Raw genomic sequence first — 25,576 nt, forward strand, 5'->3', positions numbered from 1 at the left:
AGTGTGACACTGTCTGTGGGCCCGGTGTGCAGCCACAGGCTATCTGTCGAGTAGCCAGTAAGGGGCGCTGGGCCGCAGGTTTGCGTTGCAGAGGGAGCCGGCTGCGGATCACCTGCAGCAGCGGGGGAGCCGAGCAGCTCCGCCCTCCCCCCCCCCCCCCCCCCCAGCAGTGAATCACATCCCTCCTCTTCCAGGCACTGGCACTGAGGAGATCGGGCAGCGCCGTCAACCCGCTGCGGAGAGAGAGCGAGACCGGCACAGCGGGGCTGGGGCTGCTGGCTCCGGGGCGCTCCCACTTCCCCCAGTCCGGCGCGGGGCCGCGCGTGAGCTTCTCCCCCCCCCCCCCCCGCTGCAGCCCCGCCAGCCCGGGCACCGCCGCCGGGCGAGAGGGGGAGCCATGGCCGAAGGGGGCGAGGGCGAGGACGAGATACAGTTCCTGCGAACTGTAAGCACCGCGCGCTCCGGGGAGCTGTGGGGCGCGCGGGGGAGGGGGATAGGTGTGGTGGTGGGGGGGGGCAGCCAAGGGGGAGCGTGCGCCTTGCACTGGTTTGAGGGGGGCTCCCTGAGCCGTGCCTATGCGGGGGCCGAGGGGTGCCTGGCGCGCGTGGGAAGGGTGGGGAAGAACCTGGCATGCCCGGAGCTGGGGGGGACTGGGGGGAGCTTGTGTCCTGCAAGCGTCGTGCCTATGCGGGGGCTGAGGGGGAGCTTGAGCCTTGTGTCCACGGTGCTGGGGAAGCCCCACTCCCCGGGGGGAGTTGAGGGAGGGGGGGGGCTGGGAGAGCCTTGCCGGGAATTCCCCTTCTGCCCCATCTCTCGCCGGCTCTCCCAGGCGCGCACACGCGCCGCGGCAGAAAACCAGAACGCGTCGCCGTGCACCGAGCGGTGTCGGGGTGCATGTGTGTGGGGGCAGCGGAGGGCTCGCTCCGGGGAGCCGCGGCCCGCCTTGCGTGGTGGTTGGAAGGAGAGAAGTGTTGGGGCTGGGCTGGGTGGCTGGCCGGGTGCCTGCGTGGGAATGCAGCGCGAGGGAGCAGCCATGGCTCTCAGCTGTGCGTTAGCGATGCGGTGACAATTAAAAGTAACGTGCGCGGTGGCTTTGGCTCGCCTGTGGTTACTCCTGGATTGACCCCCGAGGCAGGGCAGGCTCTTGCTAGCGGACAATTGGAGAATGAGTGGTGCCGGGCAAGGCAGCATCACAGGCTCGGCAGCAACACCGTTTCCCCCAAGTATCTTTCAGCGCTCCCCTTCCACCCTCTGACTTGTTCTGTACACTGCAGATACTAACCAAGCAGCAGTGCTCAGCCTCACAGCTGCAACTGTAGTGCCTATTGCAAAAACAAAATGAAAAGCAAAAACACCCCCTGCTCACAAAAAACCCCAACAACTGCAGGCATTATCATCACTGAAGGTGGATTAGTACTTACATCTTTTCACAAACATCTTTTTTTTCTTCTTTTGCTTTTTAAATGCAGTACATTTTAAAGTGCCCAAGCATTTCTTCCCTCAGTTTGGCTCTGTATTATGAGTGCTGATTATGCTCATTTTGGACTATTTCTCATCAGCCACTGCCTTTATTCACCTCATGCACCATCTCCCAAGTGCTATTTATACAGGAAGTCCTAGCAAGTTTTACAAATAGGTGTTTTTGAATATTGCTATACACAAATATTTAGGTAGTTTTGAGAGCAGTGTAGACTTTGCATATGTGGAGACATTGAAACTGTATGGTGTAGCTTAAACTTCATTTTTCTTTTTATTTAGCACAGTCACATTTTGAAAACATTTTTGATTTGTGACAAGTAATGAGAAAAAGGTGCGTGGGAAAAAAGGAGAAACAACTCAAGTAGCTGGTATATGGCAGAGCATGTTTGTATCATTTTTCAACATTGTGAAGGCTGGTTTGGATAATTCTCTTATTACATTGTCTGCTTCAAACTGGATTCATTAAAGGAATAATCTACTCTAAATATTTTTTGAATCCATCAAAACATCCGGTCTTGTTGCGAGTACAATTGTTATGCAATGTTGAAAAAGGGAACACAAAACTGTCCACTTTTTTTCTTGTTAATATTATGTGGCATGTACTGCAGTCCTGGCAAATAGATTTGAGTTTGCTTTTCAGCTTTCTCTGAAAGAAGATATGGCTTCACAGTCTGTGAGAGTTTGGTTGTTGTTTCCTGGTGCTAAAATTGGTACAAATATTTTGGAAGAGCTGTGCACTTACAGGTTTACTGCAGGTTTAAATGTTAAGTTTAGCTCATGGAGGTGTTATCTGAAATGCTAAATGGGGAAACTGAAGCAATGTGCATGCTAATGTCACACTATGTACATATAGGGTAATGTTAAAAACTACAGACCCTGACAGGAGCAGCTCATTACGTAAAAGAACTCTTCTGATAACGGATGTCCTGCTGTCAATAAAGAGGCAATCCTAGCCTGGGATTATCCTTTAAAAATTCTTAGAATGTTGGCCTGGTAAGAAAATGACCTTGAAGAAGGTGGCAATTTGGAGAAGTGGGAAGTTTTTTGATGGAGGGATTTAGACATACAGATAAAAAGGGCATTAGACATTTCCTTTTTTTGTGAAGTTTTGAATTACCAATCTAAAATTGTTTCTATATGGTGACCTGCCTTAATCCTCAACCTACCCCTTTCCCTCCCCTGTACACTTGCGCTGGGAACATTTGTATGAAAAGAGATGGAAAACTCATTTGTTTTTTAAATATTAAACAGGCTTCACCCTAATGTCTTAGTTAATTGTTTGCAATTTTTGACTAACCTCCCAGGGCTCAATATTTCATTTGTAATACTTTCTACATGGCATTGATAAAATATTTAGTTTGCAAACTGAATATTTCCTGATAATGAATGCAATTTGGGTGTCTTTATTTTTAATCAATTGGTTATTAGGGATAGAGGGGTGTATTAATAGTTTGGTAGATAAAACATACCATGAAGGACCTAGTTTGTGATCCTCTGTAAAATGCTTTTCTGTGTTCAGGTAATTCCATAGCGGATAATAATCTATAAACCCCACTACACTTCAGTTAGCATTCTTTGCACACTGCTGTATACAATCACTGCTGCATTTTTAAAAGTCACTTTTTAGATGAAATTGGAAAGGTTCTGCAGCATAAATGAAGTTTTGCATTGGAATGTCAGTATCATATGTTAGACATTTTATATTTAAAGAGAGAAAATTGGGGTTTTAGTCTTTACAAGTACAGTTTTCCCATTGATTTTTTTTAAAAACTATTTTTTTACATTCAACTAAATGTAAATTGAGTTTGTGTGTGTCCCCTATATTGGTCTATATTTTTGTGTTCCTTTCCTCTCTAGTCTCTCCTACTTCGTCTAATCTCCCTGTTTTTCTTTGTTTGCTACCTCTTCTTTGGACAAGATGGCTGCATGCATGGCTCCCTGCAAAACTTCTGCTGGTGTGGATTCTTGATTCCTTTTGCAACAAGTCTGATACATCCCATTTAGAGAGGAGAATGTAACCTTTTATTGCCTTGAGTCGCTGGAAGAGCAATGCTAAAATTGCTTTAGAATCCTTGAGACATGGACTAGAATGCTGCTTCTGTATCATTAGGCTAGTCCTCAGGGAAATGTTTTTTAGCCCTATGAATTTCACACCTCAGCATGGACGGTGTTCAGACTCATAACTTTGTTTAACATTCCATTTGGTAATAATCTTATAGTAGATATATAATTTTCAGCCAGAAACAAACTCCTCTTTTCTGGCTCCCCTCATCAAATGCATGCATGCAGTTGGGAGGGACTCGGGGGGAGCTTGTGCCCCGCATGGATTTGATGGGAGGGGGGAGAGCCCCCATCTGTATTAATCCTTGTTAATGTTAAGAAACAAAAGAACATGCATAGTACAAAATAAACATCCACATGTCAGTCTCTACATTCAAGAATATAAACTGTTTATAGCTCATAACAGTTAGAAATAACATGAAATTCTTTACCAGAATGTATAATTTGTCTGAAATAAAAGCAATTCAGACTTCCAGGGAAGAAGAACAGGAAATCTTTTCATATTAACAATCAGACTCCTTCCATAATACATATGTGAAAAGGCTGATCTTCTTGGTACAAACCTGGACTAGAGTTGCCAGTTTTGGTTGGAGGTATTCCTGGAGGTTTTATCACATGACAAGCTTTAATTAAAGATTAATCTTTAATTCCTGGAGACTCCAGGACACTCCTGGAGGGTTGACAACCCTAACCTGGACTCTCTAAAACCATCATAGGAAAGACCTATGGAACAGAGCTATAAACTATCACTGGAACCAAGCTAATCTTAAACTTTCAAGAGGGCGCTAGGTAACTGTATCCTTTGTATTGGATAAAGATGCTTTCAGGCTTTCCAACGCCATCACCTCCTGAATTTGATTTAACCTGTGATGTAAACGAAGTTTGGGAGCAATCATATGTCTAAAGTAGGGGGTAATTATGTTGTAATTTAAATGTGCCCAAGGAGCCTCCCCAAAAGCAATAGGGATGACTTTGGTGGGATATCAATTTCTGTAGCATTTTTTAAAGTTTGAGCTAGATTCTTCTTTCAGATATTTGTAACAGGACACAATTACAACACATGGAAACAAAACCAGCAGTGCTGCAACCCCTCTCAACAGGCTGCAAGGCAGCTAAGATCAATATGCTTGTAATAACGGTGATACCTAAAAGAAAAAGATAACAACCCGAGCAAATCTCCTTTCTCAAGATCAAACGGAATCATCTCTTTGAAGAATTGCAGGGTTATGAACTTAGTGAGGGCATTTGTGCCACAATGTTTAAGCCGTAACATCTCTTTTCCTTCCAAGCACGTGCCCGGGGTGGATAATGGCATAGCGGATGGCCTGTCTTGTTTTCAGTTCAACAGATTGCGGAGGGCTTGTACCAGGCAGGAGCTAGTGACAAACTTGAGTAGATCCTGCTGGTGCTATGGAACCTTGGCATATCAGATTGGCGGTGGCATGCAGATCCTTGGCTCTGGGTACATGGCTCAGCTATGAAGAAAGTTGTAAAAAGTTCTTCCAATTTCAGGATCTGGAATGCTGGTCACTTATATGGCCCATCAGGAAGGGGTGGGTGCTGCAGTACATGGCATTTGCAACCCAGTTGTAGGAGTCCTCAATGATCCTTGCATAGTGCAAGGGGCAACTGAGTTCATTTGGGAGAATGGGGGTTCACCTATCAAACTTGGTGTGGGGGGGCAGGTCATGTTTTGGGCTGCTATACAAAAGGCTATTGGAAGATGTTTGTTCTGACTGGGTTGTGGGGGAGGTGGCCAAGGTAATTGCTGGCACCTCCTTGTGGCGGATGTCCAGTGCAAGTACTCCATAGGGAAGGCATCCAGTGACCGGATAAATGGCCTGGTAAAGGACTTAAAAAGGAGGTGCTGGTTAAAGGAATGGAACAGTGGGGGGTTTGGGGTTCCTATGGTTGGAACGGCAGGGAGCCAACCCCCTTTTCTTATAGCCCACCTTATAGCTATGAGTTGGGGGTGGATGGTAAGGTCCCGGCAATGGATTTTTCTGGAGGGACCGGGATGGAAAAATGAGGGGAAGATGGTGGAAGCCCCCTGGGTAATTACAGAATAAATAGGGGGTTACCTACATTGTACATGTTTATCTGCCAGGTAGTACCAGACATCTAATAATGAAGTTGCGGCCTGATTAAATCCATATCAAGTGTCTCCTGTCCTTCTTTCGGTATAGTTGGTCAATGGAATCTGTGTGTTCCACTCAGTGTTCCACTTTTTACTTAGCCTTTCTTCATTTTGTTGAAAGGGTAATTAGAAATGAAGTAGTATGTTTGTCTTTTAAAAAAAATAAATCTGTTGCTTCTCATTTCCCACCTGAATTTATAGTTCTCCAGTATAGCTCTCAATCTGCCAGTGCCAAAATGTGAAATAGGCCCTTAAAAAGTGTGACAGGGATGCAAAATCAGAGATACAGTTTAAAAAGTACTTCAACAGGAAGAGTGAAATTATGCAGGATTCACTTTTTAAGCATGAATAAAGTACTTTATTACTTCACTGTCAAAATTTAACAATTTGTAACATCATGACAGTAGGAGACCACTAGGTTTTCTGTGGATTTAAGTTTGAGTCTAAATGAGTGCCATGCCCAGTAACATTTGAGGGCTACAAGACCAAGTATTTCAAGATCACATTGGCCTCTATTCAGGAAAGCATTCCTTTCCAGGACAGCAATTAAATGAGATTTAAAGTGAAGCACATACTTAAGTTATGTACTAAAGTGCTGTCCTGAATTGAGGTCTTTCTTTCACAGTAACCACTGTGGAAATACAGGGAAGATAAACAACAGGAGCTGATGCGATCTTCAAGATCTTGTCTTCATGCAAATTGTTACAGATAATAAAAAGGAAAATAAACATGAGCTGAATTTCTTCTAGGTGTATCCTAGAGTGGAAAGCAGTAGTACTGCATTATTTTTCTATAGTGCTTTTCATATACCAGGTATCTTCAAGTGGTTTATGATGATGACTTAGATTCTGGTCGTTGCAGTGACCATGTGTAAAAACACAGCCACATATATACACTCAGCAAACCTTTCAAAAACAGCCTTGGGTGTTCGAACCAGTTTTATTGAGAGAGTACATTGAACAGAACACTCTTGTCAATTTTTAAAAGGTACCATTTATGACTCACAATATGTGACTCCTGGATATTCACCGGAGACTGTTATGAAGGATCACAGATCAGCATCTCATAAAAGGGATGGAATGGCTAGCATTGCAATGTATCCACCTTCCTCCTTCCAATACTGCACTGCAGTGTCAGCACTGAATATGAGCTCAGATTCTGATTTGGAATTGAGCTGAGTGGACTATAGGTAGTGAACAACTTATCCAACAAATTTAGCCCTCTTTTGTTTGTGAACTATATGCAAAAAATACCTTGATTTCTTACAAACTGGTTCAAGTATTTGAACACTTGATGTGAACATTGGAATATTCTTACTGGACCATACCAGTGATCAATCTACTTCACTGCCTTATGTGTCAGAGTTGCCTTTATCAGCTGCTTCAAAGAGAGGTTCAAGAAAGTTGCTTTCCAATCCTCATCAGTTAGTTGACTAATGTCCTGAGGCATGAGGATTTCTATTCCTTTTAATATATAAATATATTTTAAAATCTGCCATGTATGGAGTTCATTGTTGGATCAAGGGCTTGGGTGGGGCTTCTCACAGGAGTTAAAAGCTATAGGATTTAAAAGAACTCTACTAGCTTGTAAATTAGTCGGTTTCAAAATATGAGTTTAATACAGTTTCAGTGTTACATCTGCTTATGAGTTCCCCTGCCAAGTGTTGTGGTTTTACACAGTCACCTATCATTTTTTTTAAAAGTTGGTTTTCTCACCGCTGTTGCTGTATGAAAGGTACACACAAAGGTCCTGATTCAGAAAAGTACTTAAGGTGCTTTTTTGCATAAGGATAGATTTAAGCATATGCTTAAGTGCTTTTCTGAATCAGGACCAAAGAGGGGAAACTGACTAGATGGGGAAACATTGAAAATGACTCTACACAAAGTGATGTCAAATGTACAAGTAAAATAAACTAAAAACTACAGATTTTTTTTCTATAATTTTTCAGTTACAGGTGTTACTTGTTACAATAGTAGGTTAAACAATGTCAGGCAGGAAATGTAAGTTTATGGTGTTCCTTTCAAATTACTTCTAAAATATTGCTTGAATTTCCTGAATTGACTAAGTCATTTGGGGTTTGGATTTGGTTTTGTGAGGGGTGTCTGAGAGTGTTTGGGGGAGAGGGGGATGGCATCTTTGCAATCACTCAAAACTGGACCTTGTTATAATTTCTAATAAAAATGGACTGATTCAAATTGGATTTTTTGTCCATTGTTTCAATATTGTTAATGAGTGAGCAGTTTTCGCTAAGCTTTAAAATTAATTCATCCTAATGAAATGTGTGAGAGGAGTTCAGATTTGTCTTGGTGTGACTTTGTTTCAGTTTGACTGGCTGGTGATGAAACAAGTCGGTAGTGTTCTTCCTGCAGTGTGCAATTGTGCCTCTCTAAATCTTACTTTGCTGATTTGTACACAAAACCAGCCATCTGTCTCCATTTCACTCAGCAAATATTTAATAGCAGATGCTGTAATGAGGTCTCATATTATGAAGATCCATTAACTTCCACAAAAATACACCATGGTATATTTATTAGTCTATTATGAGGTATTGACATAAATCATTAACATTAACCTACACTATGAACAAAATACACCTTGTGATATAGTGTCACTGCTTTTAATGTTTGTTTTGCTTACTAATTTGTAAAATATATTAAGTTGCAGTGGGTCTTACAGTCAGCATGAGTTAGTGACGTTCTATTATATGTATTAAGAGTAAACTTTGGTTAAGTTGAAGTCAATGGCAAAACTCTTATTGACTTCAGTAGAGCTAGGATTTCAACCTAAGACTCTTGTTTGCAGGCAGAATGCCTAGAAATGTACTCACAGTACTTATTATTCTATAAATATAATCTCAATTCTGGCAAATCCAATAAACATACCATGGAAAGACCCCAAATCTGCCAATATGGATTGATGAGATTTCTTTTATGGCTTATCTGATGAATCCCTTAGTGCAGCAGTTCTGGGAAAATTAAGCTGTATATGTTTTCAGAGATGGATTTCCCTTTCACTGGTAAAGTGGAAGTAAAAACAGAGCAATTTTATTTGTGTTTTGAAAAGTTAAGAGGTTGATCCTGTACCATCAAAGTCAATGGGAATTTTGCTGTTGACTACAATGTAAGAAAGATCAGACCCTTAAATCTTGTCCGGAGGTAATAAATAACTTTTTGGGGTGATATTTTGCAGACTTGGTTTCTGTGCAGAGGACAATGTTTTTAAGCATGAGGAAAAAGGTCAGGGCCACTTTTCAGAATGAGTGGAATGGAAATAAAAAATCACAAGTATTGGAGTGGTTAAGCCATGAATTGGTTTCCTTGTACTTCCAGTACTGATGCATCTGTGCCGCTGTAAGATCTCTCATGTAGCTTCTGGGTGCTGATGTGAGAGGACTCTCCCATCAATATAATTAAACCACCCCCAATGAGCACTGGTTGCTATGTCGGCAGGGGAAGCTCTCCTGCCAACATAGCGCTGTGCACACTGCCACTTATGCTGGCAAAACTTATAGTGGTCAGGGGATGTGTTTTTTCACACCCCTGAGTGACATAAGTTTTGCCGACATAAGTGGTAGTGTAGACATGGCCTTGGTGTCTACCTTTTGAGGAACAGAATGGGGTGGAAAGAAAAGAGAGGCACTGACACTACTCATTTTCTTAAATTTTTAGGGTGGGGGTGGGGGGATGGAGCTGTACAAGGAAATTAGCTCATAGCTGATCTTTTAAAAGTACTCACCAAGGTAAGGGCTTTTCTACACTACAAAGTTAGTCAATGTAAGGTAGCTTATGTCAACCTAACTATGGAGGCGTACATACTACAATGCTCCTTCCGCTGCTCTAATTCACCTGCTACACCAAGCTAATAAAACCCCCTGGACAAGAGGCATAGTGCTTAGGATGATGTAGTTAGAGCGACACAGTCTCAGTGTGGACACTGTGTCGCTTGCATCGACCTATGTGGCCTTCAGAAGGTGTTGCACAATGCCCACCATGACCGCTCTGGTCACTGTTTTGAACTCTTCTGCCTTGTAGCCAGGTACACAGATATGTGTTCTTTTCCTTTTAAAGCCCCAGGAAGTTTTGAAATTGCTCTTCCTGTTTGCTCGGAGTGGAGGACTAACAAAACTACTGTCCAGCTGAGCATGCCAGCTCCATGCAGAAAACTCACTCCTGCCTGGAGTGCACCAGAGGTGGTGGATCTCCTGGGTCTGTGGGGAGAGGAGGCTGTGCAATTACAGCTCCACTGCAGCCGCAGAAACGATATCTGTGGCCAGATCGCTCGGGGCATGGAGAAAAAGGGCTATTACAGGGACACATGGCAGAGCCATGTAAAAAATCAAGGAGCTTAGGCAGGTATACTGGAAGGCAAGAAAGGCAAATAGTCGCTCTAGTTCGTGGAGCCACAGACATGCTGCTTCTAAAAGGAGCTGCACAGCATCATCGGTGGTGACTCCATCTCCACTGCCAAGAGCCCCATGGATACTTCAGGGGGTGAGGGGGGACTGGAGTCCCTAGCCACTGGAGTGAACCCTGAGGATGACATGCTGGATGAGGAAATGGAAGCAGAACAGGAGGGGGGGCAGACAACAGGGAGATCTGGTGGTGTGGGGAGCCAGGACCTCCTTTCGATTCCAGAGCCATCTAGCCACTCCCAGCAGTCCAGCTGTGCTGAGCCTAATGCAGGGGTGGGAACCTCTGGTAAGTACTCAGTTTGCTTCAATACTGCAGGGACGCATCTGTTCACGTACTGCTTTTTTAATCAGGCTTGAAGAGATAGTGAAATAACCAGTATGGGTACAGTTGCTATTTGTTTCTCATTCCCCTGTACAGCTAGGCAGAGGGGGCCTCCAGAAAAGTTTGTTTATGCGCACTGGGATGTCACGTGAATCCTCCATAGAAAGTTCCTAGGAAACTTTCTTGGAGGTAATCTTTAGTCCTCTGCTGAAGGTCTCTTGGGAAGCCTGTCTTGTTTCTTCCTCCATGGTAGGACACTTTCCCGCGCCATTTGGCAATTACTTCAGCAGACACTATTGCAGCACACAGGCTAGCAGCATTTGGACCAAGTCTGCAGCCACACTCATGCAGAAGTGCTCCCTTGCAGTCTTGATTACCCTCACGAGTGAGATACTAGCTACAGTTACCACTGGCCCAGGAAAACAGTGCTAGTATTCAGTACAATAATCCAGTGCAATCCCCCCGCCCCATGTCCCAATTTATCCCCAGTGCCAGTATTTAATACAATAGCCCTATGTGCTTGTACTGATAATCCAGTGCTACCCCCACCTCTGATTTGTCCCAATTCATCCCCTTCTCCCCCTCCCCCGATGGGCCATACTTACCACGGCTGAGGCTACCACTGTACTCTGACTTTCAAGGGAAAGTGAGAAAGTTGTTCTTGTAATTTGTTTGGATCCAGTGTTGGAAGTGCACTGACAATAGGACCTCTGTCCATTGTTTCTTTAGCAGCTGCAGATGTGGCCTTGAAGGTCTCTTCACGCACACTGGCGGAGCGGCTCGGCTAGATCAGGAGAAGAAAGAAGAGGTCTAAGGAAGACATGTTCCAGGAGGTGCTGCAATCAATGAGAAAATGTGGAGGGATACTGAGGAAAGGAAGCAGGGCCAGGGCCAGATGATAATGTTGCTCAGGGAGCAAACAGACATGTTGCAGCCGCTGACTGAATTTCAGGCTGAACACATCTGTGCTCACCTCCTCTTGCAGCCCATAGAGAACTGCATTTCAGGACCTCCCGACAACCTTCCCCCATTCCACATATCCTCTGTGGCTGCAGCAGTACCCCAGGCACTCCACCCCATAGGAGATCATGCACAATGACAGCAGGACAGACACCCCGCTGTGAGAGCCTCATTGGCATATGTGCTTGAGAATTCAGTGTCCCTTCCCCTTTAAAGATACTTTTGCTTGTGTGTATGACATTTACCTCAGCATGACATTGGTATGTTTGGATGGGTGTGGAATAAAAATCAATTTATGGAACGTGACTGAATCTTTATTATTCTCCAACACATGGTAACAGCTGCTGACATTAACAGACAGTGGCAATAGGTGCATTTGCATTGTTACAGTAGTGCACACACAGCAATCATTACAAGGTTCATACCACGGTGGAAAAAACTAGTGTCAGACTCAACATATTACAGCAACACATATTACTGTGGCTCATCATTAAAATGCTCCTTCAAAGACTCTCTGATCTGAATAGCTCCCCTTTGAGCCCCTCTAATAGCCCTGGTATCTAGCTGCTCAAAATCAGCAGACAACCATTCAATTTTCACGTGTCACCTCTGGGGAAACTTCTCCCACTTTGCTTCACAGATGCTATGAAGTGCACAGCAGGCAGCTATGCCCAGGGGGATATTGCCATCACTGAGGTCTCGCCTGCTGAGGAGACAGCACCGGTGACCCTTAAGTTACCAAAGGCACATTCAGCAGTCATTCTGCAGCTACTGAGCCTGTTGTTAAAGCGCTCCTGCTGAGCCAGTCATGAGCCATGGGAGCAAGGGATAGGCTGGGTCTCTCAGGATCACTGTTGGCATTTCCACATCCCCAATGGTAATCCTCTGGTCTGGAAAGAAAGCCCCCTGCTTGCAGCTTTCTGTACAGGCCTGTGTTCCTAAAGATGTGTGCATCATGCACCTTCCCTAACCAGCCCATGTTGATATCGGTGAAATGACCCTGGTGATCCACCAGTGCTTGCAATACCATAGAAAAGTAATCCTTTCTGTTTGATGTACTCCATCACAGAAGAACATAAGAATGGCCATACTGGGTCAGACCAAAGGTCCATCCAGCCCAGTATCCTGTCTACCGACAGTGGCCAACGCCAGGTGCCCCAGAGGGAGTGAACCTAACAGGTAATGATCTAGTGATCTCTCTCCTGCCATCCATCTCCACCCTCTGACAAACAGAAGCAAGGGACACCATTCCTTACCCATCCTGGCTAATAGCCATTAATGGACATAACCTCCATGAATTTATCTAGTTCTCTTTTAAACCCTGTTATAGTCCTAGCCTTCACAACCTCCTCAGGAGTTCCACAGGTTGACTGTGCGCTGAGTGAAGAAGAACTTCCTTTTATTTGTTTTAAACCTGCTACCCATTAATTTAATTTGGTGGCCCCGAGTTCTTATATTATGGGAACAAGTAAATAACTTTTCCTTGTTCACTTTCTCCACCCCACTCATGATTTTATATACCTCTATCGTATCCCCCTTAGTCTCCTCTTTTCCAAGCTGAAAAGTCCTAGCCTCTTTAATCTCTTCTCATATGGGACCCGTTCCAAACCCCTAATCATTTTAGTTGCCCTTTTCTGAACCTTTTCTAATGCCAGTACATCTTTTTTGTGATGAGGGGACCACATCTGAATGCAGTATTCAAGATGTGGGGGTACCATGGATTTATATAAGGGCAATAAGATATTCTCCGTCTTATTCTCTATCCCTTTTTTAATGATTCCTAACATCCCATTCGCTTTTTTGACTGCCACTGCACACTGCGTGGATGTCTTCAGAGAACTATCCACGATGACTCCAAGATCTTTCTCCTGATTAGTTGTAGCTAAATTAGCCCCCATCATATTGTATGTATAGTTGGGGTTATTTTTTTCCAATGTGCATTACTTTACATTTATCCACATTAATTTTCATTTGCCATTTTGTTGCCCAATCACTTAGTTTTGTGAGATCTTTTTGAAGTTCTTCACAGTCTGCTTTGGTCTTAACTATCTTGAGCAGTTTAGTATCATCTGCAAACTTTGCCACCTCACTGTTTACCCCTTTCTCCAGATCATTTATGAATAAGTTGAATAGGATTGGTCCTAGGACTGACCCTTGGGGAACATCACTAGTTACCCCTCTCCATTCTGAAAATTTACCATTTATTCCTACCCTTTGTTCCCTGTCTCTTAACCAGTTCTCAATCCATGAAAGGATCTTCCCTCTTATCCCAGGGAAACTTAATTTACGTAAGAGCCTTTGGTGAGGGACCTTGTCAAAGGCTTTCTGGAAATCTAAGTACACTATGTCCACTGGATCCCCCTTGTCCACATGTTTGTTGACCCCCTCAAAGAACGCTAATAGATTAGTAAGACATGATCTCCCTTTACAGAAACCATGTTGACTTTTGCGCAACAATTTGTGTTCTTCTATGTGTCTGACAATTTTATTCTTTACTGTTGTTTCCACTAATTTGCCCGGTACTGACGTTAGACTTACCGGTCTGTAATTACCAAGATCACCTCTAGAGCCCTTCTTAAATATTGGCGTTACATTAGTTATCTTCCAGTCATTGGGTACAGTAGCTGATTTAAAGGACAGGTTACAAACCATAGTTAATAGTTCCGCAGTTTCACATTTGAGTTCTTTCAGAACTCGTGGGTGGATGCCATCTGGTCCCGGTGACTTGTTACTGTTAAGTTTCTCAATTAATTCCAAAACCTCCTCTAGTGACACTTCAATCCGTGACAGTTCCTCAGATTTGTCACCTATAAAAGACTGCTCAGGTTTGGGAATCTCCCTAACATCCTCAGCCATGAAGACTGAAGCAAAGAATTCATTTAGTTTCTCTGCAATGACTTTATCATCTTTAAGTGCTCCTTTTGTAGCTCATAGACTCATAGATATTAAGGTCAGAAGGGACCATTATGATCATCTAGTTCGACCTCCTGCACAATGCAGGCCACAGAATCTCACCCACCCACTCCTGCAATAAACCTCTCACCTATGTCTGAGCTATTGAAATCCTCAAATCATGGTTTAAAGACTTCAAAGTGCAGAGAATCCTCCAGCAAGTGACCCGTGCCCCATGCTACAGAGGAAGGCGAAAAACCTCCAGGGCCTCTTCCAATCTGCCCTGGCGGAAAATTCCTTCCCGACCCCAAATATAGCGATCAGCTGAACCCTGAGCATGTGGGCAAGTCACCAGCCAGATACTACAGAAAATTCTTTCCTGGGTAACTCAGATCCCACCCCATCTAACATCCCATCACAGGCCATTTGGCCTATTTACCATGAATAGTTAAAGATCAATTAATTGCCAAAATCATGTTATCCCATCATACCATCTCCTCCATAAACTCATCAAGTTTAATCTTGAAGCCAGATAGGTCTTTTGCCTCCACTGCTTCCCTTGGAAGGCTATTCCAAAACTTCACTCCTCTGGTGGTTAGAAACCTTTGTCTAATTTCAAGTCTAAACTTCCTGATGGCCAGTTTATATCCATTTGTTCTTGTGTCCACATTGGTACTGAGCTTAAATAATTCCTCTCCCTCTCCGGTATTTATCCCTCTGATGTATTTATAGAGAGCAATCATATCTCCCCTCAACCTTCTTTTGGTTAGGCTAAACAAGCCAAGCTCCTTGAGGCTCCTTTCATAAGACAGGTTTTCCATTCCTCGAATCATCCTAGTAGCCTTTCTCTGTACCTGTTCCAGTTTGAATTCATCCTTGTTAAACATGGGAGACCAGAACTGCACACAGTATTCCAGATGAGGTCTCACCAGTGCCTTGTATAACGGTACTAACACCTCCTTATCTCTACTGGAAATATATCGCCTGATGCATCCCAAGACCGCATTAGCTTTTTTCACGGCCATATCACACTGGCAGCTCATAGTCATCCTGTGGTCAACCAATATTCCAAGGTCGTCCTCCTCCTCCGTTATTTCTAATTGATGCGTCCCCAGCTTATAACTAAAATTCTTGTTATTAATCCCTAAATGCATAACCTTACACTTCTCACTATTAAATTTCATCCTATTACTATTACTCCAGTTTACACGGTCATCCAGATCCTCCTGTATGATATCCTGGTCCTTCTCTAAATTGGCAATACCTCCCAGCTTTGTATCATCTGCAGACTTTATTAGCACATTCCCACTTTTTGTGCCGAGGTCATTAATAAAAAGATTAAATTAGATTGGTCCCAAAACCGATTCCTGAGGAACTCCGCTGGTAACCTCCCTCCAGCGTGTCAGTTCACCTTTCAGTATGACCCGCTATACTCTCCCCTTTAACCAATTCCTCATCCACCTTTCAGTTTTCATATTGATCCCCATCTTTTCCAATTTAACTGATAATTCCCCATGTGGCACCGTATCAAACACCTTACTGAAATCTAGGTAAATTAGATCCACTAAATATCCTTTGTCTAAAAAATCTGTTACTTTCTCAAAGAAGGAGATCAGGTTGATTTGGCACGATCTACCTTTTGTAAAACCATGTTGTATTTTGTCCCATTTACCATTGACCTCAATGTCCTTAACTACTTTCTCCTTCAAAATTTTTTCTCGATCGTCCAGGGGCCCCACTGGTTGTTTAGCAGGCTTCCTGCTTCTGACGTACTTAAAAAACGTTTTGTTATTACTTTTGAATTTTTGTCTAGCTGTTCTTCAAACTCCTTTTTGGCTTTTCATATTACATTTTTACATTTAATTTGGCAGTGTTTATGCTCCTTTCTATTTACCTCACTAGGATTTGACTTCCACTTTTTAAAAGATGCCTTTTTATCTCTCACTGCTTCTTTTACACGGTTGTTAAGCCACGGTGGCTCATTTTTAGTTCTTTTACTGTGTTTTTTAATTTGGGGTATACATTTAAGTTGAGCCTCTATTATGGTGTCTTTGAAAAGTGCCCATGCAGCTTACAGGGATTTCACTCTAGTCACTGTACTTTTTAATTTCTGTTTAACTAACCTCCTCATTTTTGCATAGTTACCCTTTCTGAAATTAAATGCCACAGTGTTGGGCTGTTGAGGTGTTCCAACCACAGGAATCTTAAATGTTATTAAATCATGCTCACTATTTCCAAACGGTCCTGTTACAGTTACCTCTTGGACCAGATCCTGCACTCCACGCAGGACTAGATCGAGAGTTGCCTCTCCCCTTGTGGGTCCTGTACCAGCTGCTCCAAGAAGCAGTCATTTAAAGTATCGAGAAATTTTGTCTCTGCATTTCGTCCTGGGGTGACATGTACCTAGTCAATATGGAGATAATTGAAATCCCCCACTACTATTGAGTTTTTTATTTTGATAGCCTCTCTAATCTCCCTTAGCATTTCATCATCACTGTCACTGTCCTGGTCGTTGATAATAGATCCTTACTGTTATATTCTTATTAGAGCATGGAATTACTATCCATAGAGATAGTATTACTACCACAAGGTGGTCTGGGGCCAAAATAGGGATATGCATGCCATCTATCGCCACACCACAGTTAGGGAACCCCATTGCTGCAAAGCCATCCACTAATTCATGTACATTGCCCAGAGTCACAGTTCTTTGTAGCAGGAGGCGATTAATGTCCCTGTACACATGCATCACAGCACCCCCCCAGCTGATTTCCCAACTCCAAACTGATGTGCAACTAATTGGTAGCAGTCTGGTGTTGCGAGCTTTCACACTGCGATCGCCACTCGCTTCTCCGCTCCCAGTGCAGCTCTCTTACACAGGTGGGCAGGGGTGAGCTTTGCATACAGTTCCAGGAAGGTGGCTTTGCACATCTGAAAATTCTGCAGTCCATACCTGCATAACTATGCGATCCCACCACTCAGCGCTTGTTTCTCAAGCCGAAAACTGACGGTCCACCATGTGCAGCTGCTCCGTGAGATTGCTCAGCAATCTTGAATTGTTTCTTTCCATGGCACAGAGCAAGGGAGACACCAAGGCATCATCATCAGACTCGTAGCTCATAAAATACTACAGGATCAGGTGTGTTGTGTTCATAATGCTCACCACAGTACTGGAAAGCAGTGAAGGATCCAGGCTTTCTGACAGAGTTGGTGAGCGCGCAGGTTATAGAGGGTTGTTGAAAAGTGGCGCAAAATAGGAAGCCCATAGAATGAGGGGATGGAGAAAACTGCATCATGGGATGCTGAAACTGCCCCCAGGAGGCTTTGCAAACCCTTCCCAATACCCCCTCCGGCAGATGGTGGCGAGTTGCGTAGTGGGATAGCTACCCTTGGTACACCGTTCTCTATGTTGATGCAAGAGCTGCTGCTACTGTGGACGCACTCCACTGACACAAGGAGCATAGTGTGGACATGCAACAGTGGTTTAATTACAGCGGTGGCTGTATGTCGACCTAACTTAAGTCGACATAACTCTGTAGTGTAGTAATGGCCTCACTGAGCTATTTGACTGTTTCCTGGAGCACTGAGGGGGGAAGCTAAATAGTCCAGAAGCCCTGATTAGTATATATCTTTTCAAAGAACACGTCTATATTACAAACATACAGATTTCATATAGGTCTAGCTTTTCTCCTTAAGTCATGTGGATATCTGCGTGTACCTGTTAGAAGGCATTAATATCCTTGTAAATCTCTCATGAAATCTTGAAAGAATATTCAGACATCATTTCTGAGTGAGAAAGAGAATATGAAAAATATGGAGTTCATAGCTATGATCATTCCTGAAAAATATCAAACTAAAAAAAAAGTTAGTAAAAGGGTTGGAAAAAGTAAAAGCCACTGAAGATTTTCAGTCTTGACATCTTGCAAGTTCCTTTTATGATTTTGTCAAAACTTAAGAAAAGCCCTGTGATCAGATGTAATGAATAAAATCATAAATCTTCAAGGGAATTGGTCTGGGTTTGGTGAAGAAGTAGGGCTGAAAATTGAGTTTAGTATGTGAAGTTAGTTTCTCCATCATTCAAACAGTCTGAAAAAGCCTGTGCTAAATCTTCCTTCATTGTAGACAAAGGGAAAAGGATTACTTTCACTTCCCAAACTAACTGTGCTCAGTAAATTCTCTCATTAGTTGTGTGAGAATAGACTCATGTAGCTTTTGTGTTTGTCTTAACATTGTTGCTATCTCTGGTCTCTATTCTGCCCTTACTTATGAGACCTATAGTAAGTTCATGTAAACTTAAACATTTAAGCCACATCGGGGTGTTTCAGCAGTATACTTCACGTGACAGCAGTATTTGACTGCTTTCAAAATGGAATGCCTGTTGCCTGATGAGATGTATACATCATAGAAATGGATCAAAGAATAGGCAAGAGGGGGTTAGCTGCCCAAACTGAAATTTTTACAGTAATTTAGATTAATTGCCTTAAAATTGCCATCATAACAAAATAGAGCTATTGCAGTATTCTCTAGCTGTAGGGAATACCACAGTGATGATATCAAGAACACAAGTGGAACATTTTTATGGGAAGTCACTGTCTGTGTGTCTTAACAGAAAAAAATGATGACTACCCAAAAAATAGTGTAGGCCAACAGTGATTCAAAGCAGCTTTGGTAGTAGTGTAATTTTATATATTTGTTTTATAAAACCACTGGTAATCTTGAATGCCGGTAAGTTGATAATTATATAATAATTCATTTATTTTGATATCTCTTGCTTTTCCTTATGTTAGAGAGAAAAGGTGGGTGAGGTGTTGTCATTTTCACTATTATATAATAGTGTTAAAATTTCTTCTTGGGTAAAGTAAATAGATTTTTCAAATATGCTGCTAAAGTGAGAGAGCTTAATGATATGGTTCTTTCACATTATTGAAATAAAGATATAATATAATCTTGTTAATTCACACTAAGACTGAGGCATCTATTGTGAATTGGAGACTTGAATGGCAGTGCTGGTTGCTCAACCCTTCTCAAAATCAGGGCACTTTTTAGTGCCTAAATATGCATTTAGGTTCATAATTTTTGGCAACCAAACTTGAAATAAGCAAAGAGTAACTAGGATAATGCACTGCAAAATGTACCATGTCCTTTTATTTTGACAATTATAGATTTTCTTTTTATTTAATATACTGTAGTAGATTTTTATAAAGCTAACAAAGCCTTAGTAATATTAGATCTCAGAACAGCATCTACTATCCAATATTTAATGAAAAGTGGGAAGAGACTTCCAGTTTTGTGCTCTGAATTAGTGTTTGCTAAAGCCAGTGGTTACTACATTGTAACATTTAAAATATTGTAATTATTTCCTGTTAGAAGTATGGAGATACTGCCATGTGTTAGATACCACAGTGTGGTAACAGCTGACATTATAATGGTGACCACTCAAGAAATGTGTATTAGTGAGTTTCTGATGTGTAGAATATTTTTTGTAGTATCATGACACAACTGTTTGTTCATATTCTAAATACTGTGAGGTCATGGAAAGCGGTAAGTGGTCAGGTGATTACAGACACTTCTGTTTTCATGATAGTTCATTATAGTTCAGCTTTTCAGAAGACATCATGTTAATAGATGCAGCACAAAAGCATGGGCCCCAACCTTCACTCGTCTAATGTGAGAAAAGGACGCAAAATTGGTCAGATCTTGACCGTCAGAATTACTGCAGGAGAAGAAAGTGAGGAGAGCTGGTTCAGCCCTTCTCTCTGACTCAATGGAAGCCCCTCCAGAGGATTCACTGTAAAGTCTGGGCTCTGTGTATAATGGGGGCATCCATGCTTGGGTGAAACCCTTCTCTCAGGTGATCTGACTGTGCGAAACTGCATAAGATTGGCATTAATTTCTGTGTGAGTTTAACAAGGGGCTTGCCAAGGGATAATGCTGGCCAAAGACCTTATACACATGGTTAATATGGAAGAATGGAAGAAATTAGAAAGGTGTACAAAGAATAATGCCAGACTGTGAATGGACTATGTAACCAACATGGTAAACACTGGATTGATATGATCCTCAATAACTATGAACACTGTGGCAGTATTAATAAACATTAGCATAAAACTGAGAATAATTAATGGATTTGTGTGCTGCATGTTCATGTACTAGTTAAAAATCAATATAATTAATAGTGCAACTGGAAAGAACAGGCTGGACACAAGATAATCAAACCTCTTGATATGGGCACGAGGAATTTGTCTCTGAAGCAGTCCGAGATAAGGCGCTTAGTTACTATGGTGATAGGGGCCATTTAAATACCTAGATAGATGAATGTGTCCTCTTGGTCCGACCACAATCCTGAGGACATTCCAGTTTTTTTCTTTGCAGCTTGTTTTTATTTATAGGAAGAAGAATAAAAATGGCTGTAAATTATGTGACTGAATATTCATTGTATGAATATATATCTAAATATGTATCGATAGTAAAGTGAACCTGATAGTACTTGTACATGGACCTAAACCACTCGTATATGCATTTACTCACCAATTAATTTTGTGGAATGTATCAAAAAAGACTGACCACTCTCCCCTCTGTTGGAGCAGCAGATAAATACTGTAATTCATTATATCTGATCCAGGCTTTAATGTGCAATAGGGATGACTCTGGAGACACACAAAATATTTCTATCAGCATCGTAAGTAGTACAATAGCCCTTAATCTCGGAAACTGGGATTCAAATTCTTTTAAGGTCACATATTAAATAAATCCTAGTTTAACCTTTATCCCTAATTGACATTTTCCACAGTAAAGATATTGCTAGTGACGTGGCACACGCTGGTCCATCGACGAGCTCTCCAACAGACATGCTGTATAACCACAATATTTTAAAGCAGAGCTGAAGTTGTACACCATATGATTATCTAGCATAACAGTAGAATGAGAGAGATCTAGCACTATTAATAAAAAGCCTGATGGAGAACAAAGAACCTGCCAGTTACATCAAGAGAAGTGTTATTGCCAGGAAATTAAAAGTAGCACATAGTGGCATTCATAGAGTGTGCCTGCTTAAACACAGGATCCAGAGTACAACACCATCACAGACGTGTGAATGTATGTATGTGCTCATGAGAAGCCCAGAATTGGAATAGTAAGGATAACATGGATCAGAGTTGAGATGCATTTATACACTGGTGTGTGGAAGTCTGCATAACACCTTCCCCACACTATGCTTGTCTTTAGCTTGCATGGTTAATCCTGGGAAATGCTTGTGAGCAATATATTGATATAAAACGGGGAAAAAAGTTGATGTTACATTTATCACTTGAATTTACTGCATATGACTGGTGGCCACATTGGCAAAAACTGAAAATTCCCTAAATACTGTAGGCATTCACCCAGTACAGTGTAATAGCTCTGAGAAGCAGTCTGCTGAATTAATGGTTTGCTAACTACATGGCTCTGAGTTGGTCTTTGCGTGTTAGATGATCCATTGTGTCAGGAATCTCAGCTTTACTAACTCCCTAATCACTTTTTAAATCTGAGCCAGTGAATCTTACGCATTTTCAAAAAGTCATTATGTATTATATACAGAACCATTACAGATTATTTGGTAAATAAGTAGAAACAGCTAAAGATTGAAAAGAGAAAAGGCTGTAAATCAAGTTGTCAACACAGAATTGTTCTTTATAGTATATATTGAATAAAGATTATTTTTTTAAATTAAAAACAACAACAAAAACCCTGCCAACCTATTAGTAATTAATATTAGGAGTCTGACAAAAAGAAAACAGTTAAGACATTTAGAGCTAATGCCTTTTCACTTGTACATACCTCTAATATAACTCCTGTAATTTTTTCTTTAGTATGGGAGTGATGCTGAAAACCTTTAATCACAGAAGTAGCCCCATTTAAATCAGTAGATTTAATTCTGCAGCGTGGTGTCCTTGAGGCTACACCTACATGTCCAATTCACCATGCTAATGGTGAATGGTGCCCCATTCAGGAAGGACATTATATTTGTACTGGGAGATCTGTGATAGCTTCTAGTTCATTTCTAGGTGCTTTTCAGGGTGTTGGCTTTCATCCACTGAACACTAAATGGTTTAGTTCCTGTTACCTGAGAGAATGCCTCTTCCTGTGAGTTGGTACAGTCATTGAGATAAAATGAGGTGCTCATCTTAGGTTTGGTTTATGCTAGGAAATTAGGTCAGTATAACTATGTGTGAAAAAACCATACCCCTGAGTGGCATAGAACTGTTCCCCTTTGTAGACAGCGCTGAGTCAATGGGAGAACTCTCCCATCAGTAGAGCTACAGCCTCTCAGAGGGGCGATACTCACTTGTGTTGATGGGAGAAGCCCTCCCTAGGCGCAGGTAACATCTTCCCTGAAGCAGTGCAGGGGAACATCTGCAGCAGAGCAGTTGTGCCGCTGCAGTGTTTTAAGCGTTGTGAGGCCTGCCCTTAGAGTTCCCTGGGTTAGGGTCTGATCCTGCGCTCATTCGAGGCTATGGAAAAACTCTGATGGACTTTAATGGCGCAGGATCAAGCCCTTAATGGACTGGTGCCTGGGCATTTTCAGTGACGGGGCTTTTTATAAGAGGTTGATATTATTAAGTTTGGAATTACCTTTTCCTGCCCTCCACGTGTTGGTCTTATAGAGCTTGAGTCTCCAGAGTATGCTGCAAAGCTGATCAGTTACCCCTAGCTCTTCAGAAGGGAGATGGTTAGCAGGGGGATACTTGTTGATAGTCTTGATTATGCGTAATGCTGGTGGATTAATGTGGGTAATAAAGAGTCTTTAATTTCTTGTTGATTCATTTTGTAAGATTTTTAACATTTTTGTTTGTTTTGTGTCTGGAATGTAGAGGTAGGCAGCACTCGTAAATATTTGAAAGCATGAATAAAGATTACTCACACAAGTAAGGATATGCAGGATCAGGTGTAAGAATACTGTGGAGTTGTGGAATACGATATGCAAATTGAAATGCTTAACAGAGCCATCAGCTATACATGATTGAACTGGAGACTTCAAACAATATAATTATTTGGGTGGAAATCTGATTCTTCTCTGCACTAGTCATAAGAAACCTAAAACATACAGATTTTATAACATAAATCTGAAGAGGCATTTGAAAAGTGTGAGTTAATTTTATGGATGAACTCAAATGTGTACATATCCTTGGACTTTTTGGAAGTTTGGAAGCAGTTTGGTTTTCTCTCTTCCCTTTGTAAATTGGTTAGATTCAGTAAGAAAAACACGCCAGTGGCATTCAGCAAGGTCTCTTGCTCATGCATTTGTACTCATAACGGTAAAAAAAAAAAAAATTACATCCCGTAGACTGGGAGAAGATTATTGAAATTCTCCCCCACAAACAGAAGTCTCCATCATGCTTTAAATTGGCTATTGGCTAGTTAATATGTGGCAGGTAATTTTTTCTAGTCCTGTTTCCTTAATTTCCCTCCCCATCTCCACCTTGTCTATGGAAAAGAGAAAGCGAGTATCCACTGCACACTTTGGTAGTCCCAAGGAACACTCAGTTTTAATTCAGAGGTAGGTGGGGTGAGGGGAGACACTGTGTCCTACCAGGTGAACTTTCCCTTCTTCTGGAATGGTGTAGTATGCTGCCTGGCTTTCTCCTGAATGAAAAGTTGGCTTGAATGAAAAGCGTATGGGGCCATCAGAAGTTTAGTCACAAGTGGAAGTAGGGAAATGATGTCTTTGGAGAGGAAGGAGAAAAATGGGTAGGTGGCATGGGGAGAATTAGACTGTACAGTGTAAAAATTAATGTATGTATTATTTGAGTAAACCACATCTGAATTTAGGAAGTAAATGGTTTATTGGCATAGGAGGCTGTTTTATTTTAGATTGACGTTCTAACATCAACTCTAATCCACTGAAATTTCTAGGCAGATGTCATTTCAAGATACAGTATCAATCTGCAAAGTTGGTATTTTTTATTGAGCACAGTATAGCAAAGGACCTTTTGGTTTATCAGAAAATATGAATTATTCTTTCCCCCCCGGAAATCCTGATTGAAGCCCTGGCTTGTGGTTTTGGGGCCTGCTAGAATTTCCACTGAAGTCAATGGGAGTCTGTCCATTGGCTTCAATGGAAATTGAATAAGGCTCTTTAAGATAAATTTATTTGTTAGTCTTGACTGATGGAATCACTCAGTATTTCAATGATCACAAAGACACCATTAGGGGTGTCAATTAGTCTATTGTTAGTATATCCATATAGTAGTAGTCCAGAATATCTAACACATTTATTGGTTTTCCTCTTCCCTATGAACTCTTTATGGGTCCATTAGTGAAGCAAAATTGGAAATGTTCATTTTTTATTTTCTGAATTATTTATGTCTCTTACGTTACAATGTCTTTCTGTTTCATTTGGTAGTTCTAGAACTTCTAAGAAAAACACAGGTAAAAAATCTTCACTTTCAAACTAAGAGCCTGTCATAAATATAAAGGGAAGGGTAAACCCCTTTAAAATCCCTCCTGGCCAGAGGAAAACTCCTCTCACCTGTAAAGGGTTAAGAAGCTAAAGGTAACCTCGCTTACCTTTACCAGGAGACAAGATACTTTCAAAAGCTGGGAGGAGGAAGAGAAACAAAGGGTCTCTGTCTGTCTATATGCTGCTTTTGTCGGGGATAGACCAGGAATGGAGTCTTAGAACTTTTAATAAGTAATCTAGCTAGGTATGTGTTAGATTATGATTTCTTTAAATGGTTGAGAAAAGAATTGTGCTGAATAGAATAACTATTTCTGTCTCTGTATCTTTTTTGTACCTTAAGGTTTTGCCTAGAGGGATTCTCTATGTTTTGAATCTAATTACCCTGTAAGGTATCTACCATCCTGATCTTACAGAGGGGATTTCTTTACTTCTATTTACTCCTATTTCTATTAAAAGTCTTCTTGTAAGAAAACTGAATGCTTTTTCATTGTTCTAAGATCCAACGGTTTGGGTCTGTGGTCACCTATGCAAATTGGTGAGGCTTTTTATCCAACATTTCCCAGGAAAGGGGAGGTGCAAGTGTTGGGAGGATTGTTCATTGTTCTCAAGATCCAAGGGTCTGGGTCTGTAGTCACCTAGGCAAATTGGTGAGGCTTTTTACCAAACCTTGTCCAGGAAGTGGGGTGCAAGGTTTTGGGAAGTATTTGGGGGGAAAAACGTTTCCAAATAGCTCTTCCCCAGTAACCAGTATTAGTTTGGTGGTGGTAGCGGCCAATCCAAGGACAAAGGGTGGAATATTTTGTACCTTGGGGAAGTTTTGACCTAAGCTGGTAGAGATAAGCTTAGGAGGTTTTTCATGCAGGTCCCCACATCTGTACC

General features: G+C 41.8%; 1 protein-coding gene across 17 annotated transcripts in view; it reads left to right on the top strand.

The window, feature by feature from the left end:
- The first annotated feature begins 207 nt into the window (after positions 1 to 207).
- Positions 208 to 25,576, top strand: part of RYR2 (ryanodine receptor 2) — a 709,125-nt gene continuing 683,756 nt past the window's right edge. For all 17 annotated transcript variants that reach the window (XM_073338185.1, XM_073338183.1, XM_073338188.1 and 14 more), the window contains exon 1: positions 208 to 445. In XM_073338185.1, the coding sequence (XP_073194286.1) occupies positions 398 to 445 (48 nt within the window). In that variant the 5' untranslated portion in view covers positions 208 to 397. The remainder of the gene's footprint in view (positions 446 to 25,576) is intronic.

Source organism: Lepidochelys kempii, chromosome 3 (assembly GCF_965140265.1).
Source record: "Lepidochelys kempii isolate rLepKem1 chromosome 3, rLepKem1.hap2, whole genome shotgun sequence".
NCBI classification, from domain to species: Eukaryota; Metazoa; Chordata; order Testudines; family Cheloniidae; genus Lepidochelys; species Lepidochelys kempii.